The following is a 19512-nucleotide window of genomic DNA, read 5'->3' on the forward strand; positions in this document are numbered from 1 at the left end:
GGCAATCCATCCACCTCAGCCTCCCAAAGTGCTGATACTACAGGCATGAGCCACTGCCCGGCACCCCCCATTTTTTTTTTTTTAAAGAAAAATCACAAGATTGTTGTGAGATGGGATGATGATGATGGTAACATAGTTTTTTGTGGTTTTGTTTGTTTGTTTTTTGTTTTTGAGACAGTCTTGCTCTGTGGCCTAGGCTGGAGTGCAGTGGCACGCCTCTGCCTCCCGGGTTCATGCCATTCTCCCGCCTCAGCCTCCCAAGTAGCTGGGACTACAGGCACCCGCCACTGCGCCCGGCTAATTTTTTGTATTTTTAGTAGAGACGGGGTTTCACTGTGATCTCAATCTCCTGACCTCGTAATCCGCCCACCTCGGCCTCCCAAAGTGCTGGGATTACAGGCTTGAGCCACCGCGCCACCGCGCCCGATCAACATAGTTTTTAAATCTCCCCAAACCTACTAGACAGAGTTACTGGAAGAATACCAAATAAAACAAAGCAAAATGCCCTTGGACAGCATACGCAGTACAAAATTAGGTCATGAGAACTCCTATGCATTCCAAAATTTGAGCAGGTGAGAACAAGTCTCTGAGAGCTACAATCCTGATTGGTGCTGACACTCTTACAGGAGAAAGAGAAGCACAACAGATACTAAAGGAACAGAGTATAAGAGGGTAAAACACCCAACAGAGACACACTGGAAAGCACAGTAGGCCCACTTGATAATAGCACTGAAACTGGATTTTACACACTCCCATTTGCAGATGATTCACGGTAATTCATGAATTTGTGGTAAATTCTTAAGGAGCTAGAGCTTAATGGGGCCTACAAACACTCAAAATTAAGCAGTCACAGTTCCCTTCCAGGACAAAGCCCGGTATTACACAGAAAGGCTACAAATAAAAGTAACAAATACTGCTGCAATCAGTTGAAAAGCCCCTCAGTATAAGAAAAGGTGACTCCACAAAAAACCGGGGAAAAGATGGAGAAAAATCTGGGAAATCTCAGGAAAAATTAAGCTCTACTTTTAGCACTTCGTAAAAATGGCGTAAAAAGAACTTTAAAGCCATAAATCTGGAAAGAGTTCTCAGAACCACTCTGCCCTGACACAAGTTTAGGAAAAGTGATTTCACGTGAGAATGACCAACAGAGAATGACCATGGCACATGGAACAGAATGACATCCTGATGGTTAGAAACATGCCAGAAAGATAAGCCTACAAAACAGAAGGAAGCTAGAATCTACTGTCTCAAGACATGAGAAAAGACATGAAGAAAATGATACAAGGTAAACAAGCTATAAATCAGAAGAAAAACTCAGAATTCTCAGTTAAACATTTGAAGTAAATGGAAAAAAAAAATCACTTCAGAGGTGAAGTCTAAACTAGAGGGTACACAAAAATGAATATACACCAGATAATGTTACAAAAAAGAGGTTGCAATGAAGGAACATACTAAAAATCAAAAAGAAAAAAGATGAATTAAATAGAAAAGTACAAATACAGAAGACAGGAAAAGAAGATCCAACACACTAAGAGAGGCTCCAAACTAAATAAGGATGTGTGTAGATAAGAAAATAATAACATAATCATAACTATACATGGTATATAGAATATTTAAGATTTTCTTATTCTAATAGCTGTGTATTTAATGTTGCATAAAATAACTGACTACATGAAATTCTAAAATTTTATCCCAGATGACGTCCCTGAGAACCATGATTCTCACCATGTCAGAAAGTAGATAAAGATTTTAGATAGACGAGCTAAGTAAATAAAACCCAGTAGCCACAAAGTTCAATGGAAAATATCAGCATGAACTCAGGAGGTGTTTTTATCTTTTAAAAGTATGTGCATTTCATAATTCTGTCCAAAGGCCTAGAAAGAGACCCACCCAGTAGCGACACTGAGTAGCCAGGAAGTGCTCTTAAAATACATTTTAAAACTAAAAGGAACCAGAGCACCTGGGAGAAATCAGTGGCTCCAGACCTGGGGCAGGATATGTACAAGAGGATCCCGAAGCATCTTGTTCCGTAACGAGCAGAAAGAAGTTCAGAAGCCAACACTGCAGAGGCTCCGGCTGGTCAAAGACAGCATCAATAAAGGGTATTTTGAAAATGGACTGAAACACACGAAATGTAATTAAATGCATGAATTCCAAAGGGCAATTTGTTTCTAAATCTGATTGGTTACCGTGAAAGGATACTATTTTAAAATCTGCTAAATACATAAAGAGAATGAATTATTCTACTTTTCCCATATGAACCATACCACATGGTAACCAAATAGCAGATGATGGGAAGCTATGTCCTTATAGAAGTAGTCCAGTTAAAAAAGGAAAGATAGATTGGATGATTACCATTTGGCAGTCCTTAATTAGAGTTACTGGATCTAGCATCAATTGCTATGTACATCACAAAACGAGAAACAACTGACATCATGTGTCTCCTGATAGAACAGACCACTCCCATGGAATAGTCTTGCCCCCTCCTGCAAGCCACCAGACGCAGCTATCAATCTCCATGAAATAAAAAGGACTGAGCAGCAGGTTAAACTAGACTATAGGGATGCGATCAGCAAAAGCCAGACTATGGAAAATCACAACCAATGGCCGGGTTTCTTCAATCAATTCCAAAAAAAAAAAAAAAAAACAACAACAACAAAAAAGAAGAGAAACCTAGAGATTAAAGAACAAAAGCAAGCAGAACTAAATCATTATACAGAAGTAAATTAGAGTGTTTAGGGTGTACCAGGCTAAGAGCCAGTCACCCCAAAGCCCACAACTTTTAATGCTTGACAAAACCTATGTAGCTTTTTTTATAATGGCATCACTCATCAGTCAAAATAAGAAATGAAACTTAACGACTAATACGCATTCTTGACAGTGACTCTATTACAGCCTTCAGTACCTTAAAGTTTAAAAGTTTAAAGTTTAAAAGATATCTTGCCGGGCGCGGTGGCTCAAGCCTGTAATCCCAGCACTTTGGGAGGCCGAGACGGGCGGATCACGAGGTCAGGAGATCGAGACCATCCTGGCTAACACGGTGAAACCCCGTCTCTATTAAATACAAAAAAACTAGCCGGGCGAGGTGGCGGGCGCCTGTAGTCCCAGCTACTTGGGAGGCTGAGGCCGGAGAATGGCGTGAACCCGGGAGGCGGAGCTTGCAGTGAGCTGAGATCCGGCCACTGCACTCCAGCCTGGGTGACAGAGCGAGACTCCGTCTCAAAAAAAAAAAAAAAAAGATATCTTTATGTTCGGACTTGACTAAGTAGATCAACTTGATTTAAAATGAATCTAAGGCTTGAAAAGTATTTACCTATCGAGAGTACAGAATAGGAATATTAGGCTTTAGAGCAAAAGATCTGACTTCCTGTCATAGTGCATTGCTACTTCCTAACTTACCTTAGGCAAGTTTAACAAACAAGGAAATTAATATCAGCCAAGAAGCAAAGGCACTGGCCGGATTGGGCAATTTTCTAGACAGTTCTTTCTTGGAGCTGTCTAGCAGGGAAATAATGACAAATGTGATTAATGTTATGAAGGAAGTACAGGATGCTCTGATTTGAGCCACATAATAAAAACAAACATGGCATACCTCTCAGATGAGATGAGGCAGAGGAAACACAGGGACCCAGTCTTAAGCACTTAACCTCTGATTCTTTCTTTTTCTTTCTTTTCATCTTTAGATGAAACTAATAAAACCAAGACTATCTGGTAGGTAAATAAATGTATTCATATTTAATTGTAAAACTATGGACCTTACAGCATGAAGAAAAATAAGCCTTGGCATCAATTAAAGCTACGCTGATGAAGAAAGGAGAGAAAAGAATGCTTATCAATCATACACAATGCAAAATGAGATGTAGGCAATCTTGTTAATAATCTCCATGTCTTTTACTACAGTTTAACATGTGTATACATGTACACACACGTACTGTGGGAGTTAATTCTCTCACTCCCAGGTTAGAAGGTGGTCACAATCTGACAGCAACATCACACTGGGAGATTCTCCCAGGTTAGAAGGTGGTCACATGTACACACACGTACTGTGGGGGTTAATTCTCTCACTCCCAGGTTAGAGGTGGTGCAATCTGACAGCAACATCACACTGGGAGATTCTCCCAGGTTAGAAGGTGGTCACATGCACACACCGCATTACTGTGGGAGTTAATTCTCTCACTCCCAGGTTAGAAGGTGGTCACAATCTGACAGCAACATCACACTGGGAGATTCTGAGAGCTGCTCAGAGAAATGTCCCTGAAGCTTCTAGAGAAAGATGCTACAGATGCATAAAAGTCATCTGAAAAACTGAAATAGTTGTCATGTTTACATGATTTTAATTTAAAAAGCTGAATCCAAAGAAAAGTATTTTATTTAAACATTCTTCTCTAAGCAATTTTTATATAAAGAATGGTTTTTTAAAAATCTCAACCATAAGGAAATACTGTTTTGCACTGTTTTTTTAAAAATGTTTTACATCAACATCATTTGCATTTAGTTATCATACCTCAAATTACGTGCTTTATTTAAAAACATAATAATTAAAATAATGTACTATTTATTTTATTCTTATTGTTCACATAGTATTATCTTTTTTTTTTCTTCTTCTATCTTATAGGAGCAAGGAGTTGTACACAGTCAGCTTTAAAATACCCCAAGGGCGAGTGCAGAGTTGGAGCCACATATATCCTCACCCCTTCTCTATATCCTTTTTTCTTCCCTCTTAGCCTTTGGGTTTCTTTGTTTTGAGACGGGGGCCTCACTGTCACCCAGGCTGGAGTGCAGTGGTCTTACCTCAGCTCACTGCAACCTCTGCCTTCCAGGCTCAAGTGATTCTCCCACCTCAGCTTCCTGAGTGGTTGGGACCACAGGTGCACACCACCACACCAGGCTAATTTTTGTATTTTTGGCAGAGATGGGGTTTCACCATGTTGGCCAGGCTAGTCTCCAACTCCTGAGCTCAGGCGATCCACCAGCCTTGGCCTGCTAAAGTGCTGGGATTACAGGCGTGAGCCACTGCACCCATCGCTAAGTAGCCTTTGTAATCTTCACCAGCACACAGGGAAAGGACAAAAATACATGGAACTCAATTTTATTACTTATTAATAAAGGTCAAAAAAAAGCACTTATTTGAGTTTTGTAAATTACTCCCATTCTCCATTTTTACCCATAGCATCTAAAGAATGTGAAGACATTTTCTCTAAAGCATCAAGACATTTTCTCTAAATTATTTTTAAAATTCCAAACACTTAAAAAAGATAAATTTAGCTTTATTTCTTTAAGAATACCCAGAGAAACAAAACAAAACCAAGTTCCTAACTGAAGACTCCCTTATAATTAGTATACAACATGTAAATAGAAGCTTCATAAAGTACTTTGATTTTTCTTTTTTTTTTTGTATCCTGGATCTGTCTACCCATATAAATAGCATGAGAATCTAGGGGGTGGGGGTGGATAATTTTATTCTTTAAAACTGAATGTTTATTTAACATGATTTCTAAAATACAGAAGGAAATTGTTGAAAATTCTGTTAGTGGGCTATAAAGTAGTAAGATGTTACTACACATACCACACCTATCCTGTATTAAAATTAGTAATGAACAGTAGACTGTTTTTAGATAGCTTTACTACACAAAAGTGATTCACTAAAGGTGTTTTTAATAAAAGAATCTCTGGCCGGGTGCAGTGGCTCACGCCTGTAAATCCCAGCACTTTGGGAGGCCGACGCAGGTGAATCACGAGGTCAGGAGTTTGAGATCAGCCTGGCCAACATGGTGAAACCCTGCCTCTACTAAAAATACAAAAAATTAGCTGGGCGTGGTGGTGGGTGCCTGTAATCCCAGCTACTTGGGAGGCTGAGGCAGGAGAATCACTTGAACCCGGGAGGCAGAGGTTTTCGTGAGCCCACTGCACTCCAGCCTGGGCGACAGAGTGAGACTCCATCTCAAAATAAATCAATAAACAGAGCTAAAAATTTTGTTAACTAAAAAACTATTATAAATAGTATATAGTGATATTTTCCTTATCTAATTTTTCTATGAAACTTCTAAACACAAGTTGCTTCTGTATGTTTCTGTGTTTTTCTAACAAGTAAATATTCCTGCAAAGCAAAAGGTGTCTTCAGTTCTTTGTAATACATGTTGATTAGCATAACAGATGAAAAATTTTTTGGCCTTTCCCCCAAAATCTTCTATGAAATTTTACAGAAATATTTTTGTTTAAATTTACTTACTTTGTAATACGGTCAATGTTGGCAATTTGCTTCTGGTTCCGTATAATCTCAATGGCTGCCCAAAGATGCTGGATAGCTTTTGTATCCGCCTGTCGTCTTTTTGTTAAACGTGCCATGACCTGTTTACTTCTTTAGCTGCAGTAATAAAAACATAAGGGAAACAAAAAACAGATTACAAAATGATTTATCAATATAAGCGAATAACATTATCAGGACCTCTCAACTATTGATTATACTTAGTATGCAGTATTGCCCACTTTCTATTTTTTCTACCATCCACATCGCCAGTTACTTCATATAAAGTATCATTCATTTCATTACATCATGAAGAATGACATTCTAAAAGCCAAAAAGTTAAAAAGGTTACCCCAAGAAGAAGAAGTGGTCACTTCATACCAATATACTTTTAGAAAATGCATTTAGGTTTATCCTAAAACACAGAAATACTGCAAGATAAAACTTCCTTTGTTGACATTACATTGTTTGTAATTTGATCAATACAAAATGGAATTTAAATATTCTAGTTGTTTGGTACTTTGGTTTATTATAATCATGGCTTAATCAAATTTTATATACATACATAGATACATGAAAACAACATTCTTTTTTAAAATCAAACCATGAACATTAAGTATAAGGAAGTTACTTCTGGGATGAGATGTGAAAGGTTGAGGGACAGAACACTAGAAGGTCACAAATGATGAAGAATGGTAACATTCTTGGTTTAGGTGTAAGTTTCGGAGGGTATTTATTACACTATTAGGAAACAGCATTGCTATTTTATTCAAATTTTAGTATTCTAGATGAATTGAAGAAAATTGCCACCACACCTCCCAATAATTTTCCTGCTGTCTCCTGGCAAGATGGGGAGAAAAAAGAGTTAAACCCTGGATGTCCAGAGAACAGCAGTATCACAGAGGATTCTCTGAACTCAGCATGGAGAGACGCGTCTGTAGGCATCTGGTAAGCCTTCGTCATGAATCCTAGCATTGAGGACCCACTGAAACATCTCTCTAGATCATACATGCTATCATGCTGATTTTAAAATCTAGGTTCTAGAATATACAGTGAACATTAAGCCTTCTGAGATCGATGAAATCTCCTTGATCTGCCCTTTCCTATATTTTAAGTTTGGAGAATGAGGGAGGGAAGCACTTTGCTGTGTTCCATGACTGGCCAAGACAGCCACAGGAATCTCCTTTTTCTCTACCTCTGTGTTTCTTCACAGCCCACTCAGTTCCCCCACTTTCTCAGACAAACACAAATAAACTCTATAGTTGCTACCAAAACTTATCTTGAGAAAATTGGGTCAGCCAGGCTCCTATGTTTTTCAGAATTACACCAGCATCAGAATACATTTTGAACATGTTTAAAGGTATTCCTGAATATTCTCACACTATTACTTCTAATAGTTCCAAGCTGCTCCACAGGGCAAATAATTAAAAAATAATACCAGTATTCAAGTTCTAAAGAAAACTTTAGGAATATCAGTTGGTTCTGTATAACTTTATACATAACTAAAATACAAAAATTGTAACTTAGGAACACTTCCATTTTAGACAGTAATCACTTTAAAATGTACAAAAATTTCTCTGTTGAAGTGCACTTGTACTGGAGCACCAACTTTCAGAATTTGATAAGCCTTAATGGAAGGAATTCATTGAAGGATTTACCATATGTCAGAAAGTGACATCTAATGGTGAACTGTAATAATACAACTCAATCCTGTGAGATTATACAAATACTCAGAAAAATGAACAAAGTTTCAGTTATTCCTATATAGTTAAAAATATATACAGGTGTCCACTTTATATAAGGCACTGTGCTAGACACAATGAAGTAGTTAAAACTGTATAAACAGCGACCCTTGCCAAAAAATACTCTAAAACTGGCAGAGGAAATTTGACATACACACATGGAACTAACTGTAAGGTCATATATGACATATAAATGGTCCACAATATGTACTATAAAAATTCAGACAAGGGAGACACTACTTCTCACTTAGGTAAAAGTTGAGCAAAGAGATGAGGAGCTCTGCAAAATGGTAAATATGTGTAGGAAAATGTAAAAGCCAATTTTTCCCTTTCTTAATTTCTTTAAAAGATAACTGGCAGTTTAAAGCAAAGATAAAAATAGATAGGTGTCATTAGGCTTAAACACACGTAGAAATAAAATATATAACAACCAAAACACACAGGAAGGGAAGTGGGAGTAAGTAGAAATATATTATTATAAATCTCCTACATTTTATGCAAGTAGTATTATGTTAATTCAAGGGAGGCTATCATAAATTAAGGATGTATATTATAATTTCTAGAGCAAACATTGAAGAATAATACAAATAGCTATAGGTAACAATTCAATTTGCAAATTTTTTTTCACAATTCATGATATGTAAGAATATGAATAATTTATTCAGAACTATAAAAAAATGTAAAATGTTAAATTTAACAGCAAAGCTAACATTTTTAAATAATATCATAATAAATAGTAAATATAACTATTTATATAACATAACCAGAAGAATATAGTGGGGACTAAGTAGCAGAAACCCTAAAAGTGATGTCACAGATTCCTAGAAATGATTAAAATCAAGATTAAAGAATGAAGCAATGCTACATTTCAGAAAAGCAGGTGTAAAGTTAAAAATCAAAGATTTGAGAACTACCTGAATCAAGTCACAGAAAATAAACATACCTTGTAATACAGGTGCACTATAAGGAGGATGATCATTAGTTATAAGAGCCCACGCAGAACATTGCAAAAAATGCCAGGGAAAGACAAATCCAAGTGAGAGAAATACAATGAAGTTTGAGGCATATTATAAAGCTACCAAAAACAACTTGACCTATGGAGGCAAGATCTCTTTAAAGTGCAACCATAAAATTATCCTTTCATATGAAATCTAAATTCATTCACTCATTTAACATATAATTCGTGTATGCCTGTTACACACCAGGTGCTCTCCTATGTTCTAGGGATACAGCAATAAGCAAAATGGACAAAAATCCTCCTCTCATCCAGTAAACATGACTAATGATGTGACTAGATATATAAGAAAAGAACAGCACTTTGGGTGTTCATCAGTAAAAAGAAAGTCTTGGAATCCTGGGTACAGAGAGCTGATTATTTAAGGTCCTTGTTGATATGGCCAAACCAAATCTTACAGTCCATCCTTATCTGAGTGCATATTGCATTACTGCCCACAGCTCCCAATTACTCTCCCAAACGTCACACCTCCATCCCTTTGTTTATGCAGTTATCTCTCCCTGGAATGTTCTCCCCTGCCCCTTACCAATTATTACAAATTTCCCTGTCCTTTCTAGGATTTACTTTAATGCAATTTTCCCTGACCAGCCTTTTCTCCTGGAATCAAACCAAATAAAACTCAATTGTCCTTTGTATTCTAATAGCAATTTGTTTATACATCTCTTACAAATGTATTGCTTGTACAAATACTTACAAATTCCTCAAAAGAACTGTTTTAATTCAACTAAGACAAGATACATCTTATTCATTTTTATAACTCATGTTTTTCAACATGCCTAGCAGTTTTGAACATACTAACCCTTCAATATAAAATTATTAAATTCAATTTTTTCAGTTGTTATGTAAATAACAAGAGCCCAGAGTGTACCTTTCTTTATGTTTTATCAAAGATTGAGACATCAAAAAGAAAGATCAGAAGACTCTGTGGAGATCATTAATACAGTCTTCAATCTTTGTTCTGCTCCAGCACATTTGAGGAATGGAACAGGCCCCTTTTGGTAAAAGTAGACCATGATTCTCAAGAAGCCTGTAGTTAAAAAAATAAAAATAAAAAATAGCAAAAACTTCTGAGTAACTTTAATACCCCCCTAGGTGATACTGATATTCTCCATCCCAACAAATCCATATGTACTGCAATCTCCACAGTCTACAGAAGTGTCATTTTATATCCATACTACTTCTACACAAACTCGGGTGAGTGCAAAAGGGAGAATAAAGGAGAAATCATGTCAGAAAAAAGCTTAGGAATATTCAAAATGAAACAAGATGTTGCTTGGTGATATATATATATTTGTGAAAACTGCTTTAAGGAAATGATAAACACAATAGCTAACAAGAACAGCTGAGGGCGCAGGGAAAAGAGATGGAGGAGCACAGTATGGGAATTCAAAACACCAAATAGGTTCTGATTTTTACTTCTGGTGGTAGGTTCAGGTTTTTTATCAGTACATTGCATAAAATGTTTTCAAATATTTGCATCAAATATTATTACTTTTTCCCAAAGTCTATTGGCACTTTAAAATTATTTTTCACTGTCTCTTCATACCATTTTCCCAGTTATATATTAATTTTCACATTAGGTTCATCCATAAAATGCTTTCCTCTTTGCCTCTTAATAAACATTAAATTTTACTGAAATCTAGCTATGTATTCTTTTATCATTGCTTTTGTGATCAGCAGTCCCTCTACACTCAAATCAGAAAAATATGCAATTATATTTTGTAGTTTTTTATTTGTATTTTTTAGTTTTTGAGGCGGAGTTTCGCTCTTGTCACCCAGGCTGGAGTGCAATGGTATGATTTCGGCTCACTGCAACCTCCACCTCCCAGGTTCAAGTGATTCTCCTGCCTCAGCCTCCCGTGTAGCTAAGCTAGGATTACAGGCACGTGCCACCACACCTGGGGAATTTTTGTATTTTCAGTAGAGATGGGGTTTCACCATGTTGGCCAGGCTGGGTCTCGAATTCCTGACCTCAGGTGATCCGCCCACCTAGGCCTCCCAAAGTGCTGGGAAGAATTACTTTTTAAAAATTATGATTAGTGAACTATTTTTTAGAGCAATTTTAAGTTTGCAGCAAAATTGAATGGAAAATACAGAGTTTCCATATACTCCCTGGCCCCACACATGCACAGCCTCCCCTATTATCAACATCCCACGCCAGAGCAATACATTTGTTAAAAATCCACAAACCCACACTGACGTATCATTACGACCCAAAGTCCACAGTATACATGAGGGCTCACTCTTGGTGGTGCACATTCCATGGGTTTTGACGAATGTATGAATGACAAGTATGTGCCACTGTAGTACCCACACAGAAAGGTTTCACTGACTTAAAAATCATCTGTGCTTCACGTATTCATCCCTTCCTTCCCCTAACCCTCGGCAACCACTGGTCTTTTTACTGTCTTCATAGTTTTGCCTTTTCCAGGATGTCACAGAGTTGGAATCAAACAACATGTAGCCTTTTCAGGTTGGCTTCCTTCACTTAGTAAGATGCATTAAGTTTCCTCCATAGCTTTTTATGGCTTGATAGACTGTTACTTTTTAGTACTGAATAATATTCCACTGGCTGCATATAACACAGTTCATCCATTCATCTACTCGAGGACAGGTTGCTTCTAAGTTTTGGCAATCAAAACAAAGCTGCTATAAACATCCATGTGCATGTTTTTATGTGCACATAAGTTTTCCATTCATTTGGGTAAATACTAAGGAGTGTAACTGCTGGTTCGTATGGTTGGAAAATGTTCAGTTGTATAAGAAACTGCCAAACTGTCTTCCCAAGTGACCAGACCATTTTGCACTTCCACCAGCAATGACTGAGCACTTCTGTTGTTCCACATCCTCATCAACATTTGGGATTGTCAGTCTTTTGGATCTGGGCCATTCTAATAAGTGTGTGGTGATACCTTATTGATTTTTAAAAATTTCCTAATGATATATGATATTGAATATATTTTCATATGTTTATTTGTCATCCGTATTTCTTTGGTGAGATGTCCAGCCAGGTCTTCTGCCCTTAAAAAAAATTTTTTTAAATATATTTTTGAAAGAGGGTCTCACTCTGTCACCCAGTCTGCAGTGCAGTCATAGCTCACTATACTCTCAAATTCCTGGGCTCAAGTGATTCTCCTGCCTTAGACTCTAGAGTAGCTAGGACTACAGGCATGCACCACCATGCCCTTTTTTTTTTTTTTTTTTTTTTTTTTTTGAGACGGAGTCTCGCTCTGTGGCCCAGGCTGGAGTGCAGTGGCCGGATCTCAGCTCACTGCAAGCTCCGCCTCCTGGGTTTACGCCATTCTCCTGCCTCAGACCCCCGAGTAGCTGGGACTACAGGTGCCCGCCACCTCGCCTGGCTAGTTTTTTGTATTTTTTTTTAGTAGAGACGGGGTTTCACCATGTTAGCCAGGATGGTCTCGATCTCCTGACCTCGTGATCCGCCCGTCTCGGCCTCCCAAAGTGCTGGGATTACAGCCTTGAGCCACCGCGCCCAGCCGCCCTGCTCATTTATTTTTTAATGTTTTGGAGAGGCAGGATTACTCTACGTTGCCCAGGTTGGTCTCCAACTCCGGGCCTCAAGTGATGCTCCCACCTTTGCTCTTCTGCCCATTTCCAGAACATGTTTTCCATTTTCTTATTATTTAATGTTAGATGTTCTTTGTTATGTTTTGTTTGATGGTCCTTTATTAGATATGTCTTTTGCAATTATTTTCTCCCAGTCTGTGGCCTGTCATCTCGCTTTCTTGACATTATCTTTCACAGAACAAAAGTACTAAATTTTAAGGAAGTCCAGCTTATCAATTCTTTCCTTCATGGATCATGCCTTTAGTGTTGTACCGAAAACATTATTACCACACAAAAGGTAATCTAGGTTTCCTCCTATGCTATTGCCTAAGAGTTTTACAGTTTTGTATTTTACACTCAGGTCCCTGATTCATTTTCAGTTAATTTTTGTGAAGGATGTAAGGTCTGTGCCTAGATGATTCTTTTCTTTTTCTTTTCTTTTTTTTGAAAGTGGATGTCCATTTGTTCCAGCACCATTTCCTCAAGGGCTTTTTGCTTCAAGGTATTGCCTCTGCTCCTTGGTAAAAGTTGAACTGACTGTATTTATGTATTTCTGGGTTGTCTATTCTGTTCCATCTATTTGTCTGTCCTGTCACCAATGCCACATTGTCTTGGTCACTGAAGTTTACAGTAAGTCAACGTCAGGTAGTATCAGTCCTCAGACTTTGTCCTTCAATATTACGATGACTATTTTGGGTATTTTGTCTCTGCATATAAACTTTAAAATCAATTTGTTGATATCCATGAAATAACTTGCTGGTATTCTGATTGAGACTACATGAATTTGTACATAAAAGTGGGAAGAAGAGACATCTTGACAATATTGTTTTCCTATCCATGAACATGGAATATTGAATCATTTATTTAATCTTTTATATCTATTATCAGAGCTCTGCAGTCTTCCTGATATACATCTTGTCCACAATTTATTAGATTTCTACCTAAGCATTTCATTTCAGGGGTACTAATGTAAATAATATGCTTTCGATTTCACATTACACTTGTTCATTGCTGATAAATAGGAAAGTGATGGATTTTTGTATATTACCCTTGTATCTTGCAATCTGGCTATAACCACTTAGTAGTTCCAGGAGTTTTTTGTTAATTCTTTTGGATTTGCTATATAAATGATCATGTCATCTGCCAACAAAGACAGTTTTATTTCTTCCTTCCCAATCTATTTGCTTCTTATTTCTGTTTATTATCTTATTGCATTAGCTAGTACCGCAGTTTGAATGTTTTCGTTTATCCAAAATTTATGTGGGAAATTAAACCCCAAGGTGACGGCACTCAGATGTGGAGAGGCTGGGAGGTGATTGGGCCCTGGGGGCTCTGCCCTCATGAATGGGATTAATGCCCTTAAAAAAGAGGCTTCAGAGACCTGCCTGGCCATTCCATCTCTTCTGCCATGTGAGGACACAGCAATAAAGTATCATCCTGGAAACAGAGCAACCCTTACGAGACATGAATCTGCCAGTGCTTTGATCCTGGACTTCCCAGCATGCAGAACTGTGAGAAATAAACTTCTGTGATTTATAAATTACCCAGTCTGTGGTATTTTGTTATAGCAGCAGGAATAGAGTAAGACAACTAGGACGTCCCATATGACGTTGAAAGGCAGTGGTGAGGGGACATTCTTGCCTTGTTCCTGATCTTAATGGAAAAGCTTCAAGTTCCTTACCATTAAGTATGATGTTAGTTGTAGGGTTTGTGTAGATACTCTTTAACAAGTCAAGGAAGCTCCTTTTCATTCCTAGTTTCTTGGGAGGTTTTATGAAAGAATGTTGGGTTTTGTCAAATCCTCTTTCTGTATCTACTGGTAAGATCACCTGATTTTGACAAACCATTTTTATTCTCACTTAGTTCCAAATACTTAAAAGTTCCTCAAGATTTATTCTTTGAGCCCTGTTATTCAGAAGTGTGCATTTCATCTCAATATATCTGGGGATTTTCCAGCTATCTTTGTTATTAATTTCACTCTTCATTCCATTGTGGTCTGACAGCAGATATACTATTTCTATTATTTTAAGTTTATTAAGGTCTGTTTTATGGCATCGAACGTGGTCTATGTTGGTGAATGTTCTGTGTGACCTTCAGAAGAATGTGTGATTTGCTGTTATTGAATAATGTAACCTATAGATGTCAATTATATCCAGTTGATTGATGTTTTTGAGTTCAACTATGTCCTTACCAACCTTCTGCCTGCTAGATCAGTCTATTTTTGCTAGAGGGGTATTGATATCTCCAACTATAGTAGTGGATTCATTTATTTCTCCTAGGAGTTCTATCAGTTTTTGCCTCACATATTCTGATGCTCGGTTGTTAGGTGCATACACATTAGACACTGTTATGCCTTCTTAAGAGTATTGACTCCTTTATCACTATATACTGCCCACCTTTATCCCTGATAACTTCCCTGCCTCTGAAGTCCTTTGTCTGAAACTGATACAGCTATTCTGATTTTCTTTTCATTAGTGTTACCATGCTATATTCTTTATCTCTTCAATCTGTGTATTTAAAGTGCATTTCTGGCAGTCAAGACATTGTTGGGTCGAGTGTTCTAATCCGCTCTCACAATCTCTGTCTTTTAATGGCTGTGTTTAGGCCATATTTCAAGTGATTATTAATATAATTAGATTAATATCTGCCATGTTTGTCACTATGTTCTATTGTTTGACTTTGTTACTCTTATTTCTGTCTTCCACACTTTTCCCACCTTTTGTGGTTTTAGTTGAGCATTTTATGCAATTCAATTTTCTCTCCTTTCTTATCACATCAATTATACTTCTTGCTTTACTACTTGTAGTGGTTTCCCCAGAGTTTGCAACACACATTACAATTAACCCAAGTCCACTCTCGAATAACATTATACTGCTTCATGGGCAGTGCAAGTACCTTATAATAACAAAATATTCTGAATTCTTCCCTCCAGTCCCTTGTGCCATTTCACTTACACATAAACTGTCATTCATTTTACTTACACATAAGCGCACACACACACAATCAAATACACAGTTACTATTATTGTTCTGAACAAATTATCTGTTAGTAGAAAGAAAAAAAATGTATTTTATCTTTCCTTATTCCTTCTTGAATGATCTTCCTTTCCTCATCTACATCCAGGTTTCTAACTGAAATAATTTGCCTTGAACAAATTATCTGTTAGTAGAAAGAAAAAAAATGTATTTTATCTTTCCTTATTCCTTCTTGAATGATCTTCCTTTCCTCATCTACATCCAGGTCTCTAACTGAAATAATTTGCCTTCTTTCTGAAGAACTTCTTTTAACATTACAAGGCAACAAATTTCCTTAATTTCGTCTGAGAAAGTCTGTATTTTTACTTTTTATGAAAGATACAGTTTTACTGGATACAGAATCCTAGGTTGGTGGGGTTTTTTCTTTCAACACTTTATTTCATTCCAACTCCTCCTGCTTGCATGGTTTCTGAAAAAAAGTCAGATGTAATTCTTAACTGTGCTCCTCTACAGGTAAAGTGCTTATTCCTCTGGCTTCTTTCGAGTTTAATTTCCTGACATTTGAATATGGTATGCTTAGGTATAATATTTTTGGCATTTAGCCTGCTTGGTGTTTTCTGAACTTTCTGGATCTTTGGTTGGAGCGTCTGATACTGGTGAAATTGTCAAGCATTCTTGACTCAAATATTTCTTCTGTCCCTTTCTCTCCTTCTTCCCTTCTGGTATTCCCATTACACATATGTTACATCTTTTGTAGCTTTCCTGTAGTTCTTGAATATTCTTTTCTCAATTGCTTTTTTCCCAGACTTGTCTCTCTCTGCTTTTCAGTTCTGAAGATTACTAGTTGTCATATCCTCACATTCAGAGATTCTCTCCTTGGTCACGTCCAGTCTACTGATAAGCCCACCACAGGTTTTTTTGTTTTGTTACAGTGTTTTTTATCTCTAGCACTTCTTTTTGGTTCCTTCTTAGAATTTCCATCTCTATGCTTGTATCGTCCATTTATTCTTGTTGCCTATTTTTTGGCATTAAAACTCTTAGCATTTTAATCACAGTTTTTAATAATCCGTGGTCTGATTATTCCAACATTCCTGCCATATCTGACTCTAGTTCTAATGCTTGTTCAGTTTCTTCACACTGCTGGTTTTTGCTTTAGTAGACCTCTTGTAATTTTCTGCTGAAAGGTGAACGTGATGTACTGGGTAAAAGGAACCTTGCTAAATAGGCCTTCAATAACATAGTGCAAGGTGTGGGGAAGGGAAGCCTTCTTAACCCTACGATTTAATCTTTAGACAGCCTGTGCCACTGGACTTTGAACTTCACCAGGGCTGCAGTTTCCCCCCTTAGGTGGGACGGGATGACTGGAGGGGGCTGAGATTGTATATTTCCCTTTCCCCATGTAGAAAGCTACAGTAGGCTGGAGTTAGGTATTTCCCTTCCCCCAGGTAGGCTAGGCTTCGGTAAAACCATGTCTCCTGAGGGTAGGCTTTGTTAAGAACAGAAAGCTCTTACATCACAAAATGATCCCTTTCCCCCTCCCGCTGCAAGAAGCACAAGGAGATTTTTCTCCAATATTCACTGTGAGGTCAAGCTCCTGGAGGTAAAAATTCAACACTGTGGCAGCCGTCCCCCATGACTGGGTCCCTCTGAAGCTTCTAACTCTCAGAGCTGTCCATGCTGTGCATCTAGCGATTCATCCATTACAGCTCAGCCTCTCCTGCTCCGGCACTGGTCCCCACAGAGGTTTCTGCTTGTGGGTTTCTGCCCTGATAAGCTGTGATTCTTTACACCCACCTATCTGTCTGCAATCTTCGGTGCAGCAGTATGCCCCACGGCTTCACTTCCCTGATGGATCTAAAAGAGCTTTTTTGTTTATTATTATTATTTTTGCTTGTTCAGCTCTTTACTTGTGGTTAGGACAGCATGGTTACTTATGAGCTCCTTCCATGCCAGGCTGGAAACCATGGAATTACTTTTTGAATGTGGCATTAAATGAAAATACAGAGTGTTTCCCTGAAGAAGCAACCACTGAGCTAGTGTGATTCACTGAAGGATTTTTCTCTTCTCCAACAAAATGTGATACCTCCCTAATCATACGTTAAATTTTCTTCTAAGAGACAGGGTCTTACTATGTTGCCCAGGCTGGACTCCATTCTCCTGCGCTCAAGTAATCCCTCCTACCTCAGCCTCCCGAAGGACACAGGTACACATACCACCATGCCTGGCGTTATATATTAAATTCTTATCAATCCTAGCATTAGTTAAAAGTGTTTGGTCTTTTATTGGTGCCCCACAATTATCTTTATAACTTGCATGTATAAGCTACATATATCCAAGGTATAATTATAATAAATGCCATGTTATCATTGTGATTCCTATACAATTATTGCATATATAGTACTGTCTGCCCAGCAGTATTGTCAGTTTTTCAAAGCATCTCGTATTTTAAACTTTCTTCATGCCCCTAATAACTTTTACCATAAAATAGATGCTAAATAAATACTTACTGATTCAATACTCTCCCCAGCCAAACCTGAGATATTAAAAAATTAGTTGTTGGTTGCCAGGGGGCATCAAGAGTTATTGTTTAATGGGTATAGAGTTTAAGTTTCACAAAACAAAAAGAATCACAGAGATGGATGATGGTGAGAATTGCACATTATAAATGCATTTAAATACACTAAATTGTACTCCTAAAAATGATAAAGATAATAAATTTTATATTATGTGTATTTTGCCACATTAAAAAAACTTAAAAAATAGGAAGAGAAAAAAATCTAGTCTATAATAATAAATGGTTAACTACCAGGTCTTAAGTAAAGATCAGTAATACTCCCCCAAGAGCCCCAAGACAACCTGCTGTACACTTTCCACATGTGGCAGTCACAGAACATGGATAACTGGCAATACAGAGCCCTCAGAATTGGATCTCCTGGTAGCTTTCTGTTTGTTTGGATCAAAGTACATCAGATTAAGAATGGGGAAATATTGCTATGCAACACATTGATCACGGTTCCTGACAGCAAAACAGGTCATTGTGAAACCTTTATTCACTTTTAAAAAAATGTTTTAATTACCTTTTTAGTTATACTAGTAAATGCAAAAGGATATTTCAGGACTTTTCAGTTTGACAAAACAGTCTACAAAACAAAATGGTGGGTGAGAAAATTGTTACCCTTTTTATTTTTTAAAAAGCTTTATTGAGGTATAATTCACATACAATTCACCCATGTGAAGTGTACAATTCAGTGGTTTTTGGAACATTATATTATTTTTAAAACTGTAGCAAAATATATATTAATATAGGATTTGCCATCTTAACCATTTTTGAGTACACAATCTGGCAGCACTAATTACCGTACATTCCCAGTGTTTTGCAACCATCACCATTACCTATTTCTAAAACTTTTTATCGCCCCAAACTACAGACCATTAAGTAATAATTCCCCATTCTCTGCTCTTCCAAGCCCCTGACATCCTCAAATCCACTTTCTATATCTATTAATATGCCTAGACATTTCATGAGTGGAATCATACAGTATTTGTCCTTTTGTGTCTGTCTTATTTCAATTAGTGTGTTTTCTAGGTTCATCATTTTGTTGCATGTACCAGTACTTTATTTCTTCTTACGGCTGAAGAATATTCCACCATATGGATAAATTACAATTTGTTTATCTGCTCATCTGTTGATGGACACTTGGGTGGTTTCCACCTTTTGAAAAACGTTGTGAATGAGACTGCAGTGAACACTGGCATACAAGTATCTGCTTGGGTCTGCCTTCAATTCCTTGGAACATATACCCAGAAGTGGAATTGCCAGATCATGTAATAAATTCTACATTTAACCTTTTGAGGAATTAGTAAACTCTTTTTCACAAGCAGCTGCACCATTTTACAATCCTGACAGCAATGTACAAGTGTTCCAATTTCTCCACATTATTACCAACACTTATTATTTCCCATTTTTCA

At 37.4% G+C, this 19512-nt stretch overlaps 1 protein-coding gene across 19 annotated transcripts in view; it reads right to left on the minus strand.

Annotated features, from left to right (window-relative positions):
• Positions 1–19512, minus strand: part of ZMYND11 (zinc finger MYND-type containing 11) — a 118130-nt gene that overhangs the window by 68248 nt on the left and 30370 nt on the right. For 16 of the 19 annotated variants that reach the window (XM_021942992.2, XM_009213862.4, XM_009213852.4 and 13 more), the window contains exon 2: positions 6230–6364. In XM_021942992.2, the coding sequence (XP_021798684.1) occupies positions 6230–6345 (116 nt within the window). In that variant the 5' untranslated portion in view covers positions 6346–6364. Of the gene's footprint in view, positions 1–6229; positions 6365–19512 lie in introns of those variants that run through there. The other 3 variants (XM_009213856.3, XM_031652573.1, XM_009213853.3) reach the window with 1 other exon arrangement.

Source organism: Papio anubis, chromosome 11 (genome assembly GCF_008728515.1).
Source record: "Papio anubis isolate 15944 chromosome 11, Panubis1.0, whole genome shotgun sequence".
NCBI classification, from domain to species: domain Eukaryota; kingdom Metazoa; phylum Chordata; class Mammalia; order Primates; family Cercopithecidae; genus Papio; species Papio anubis.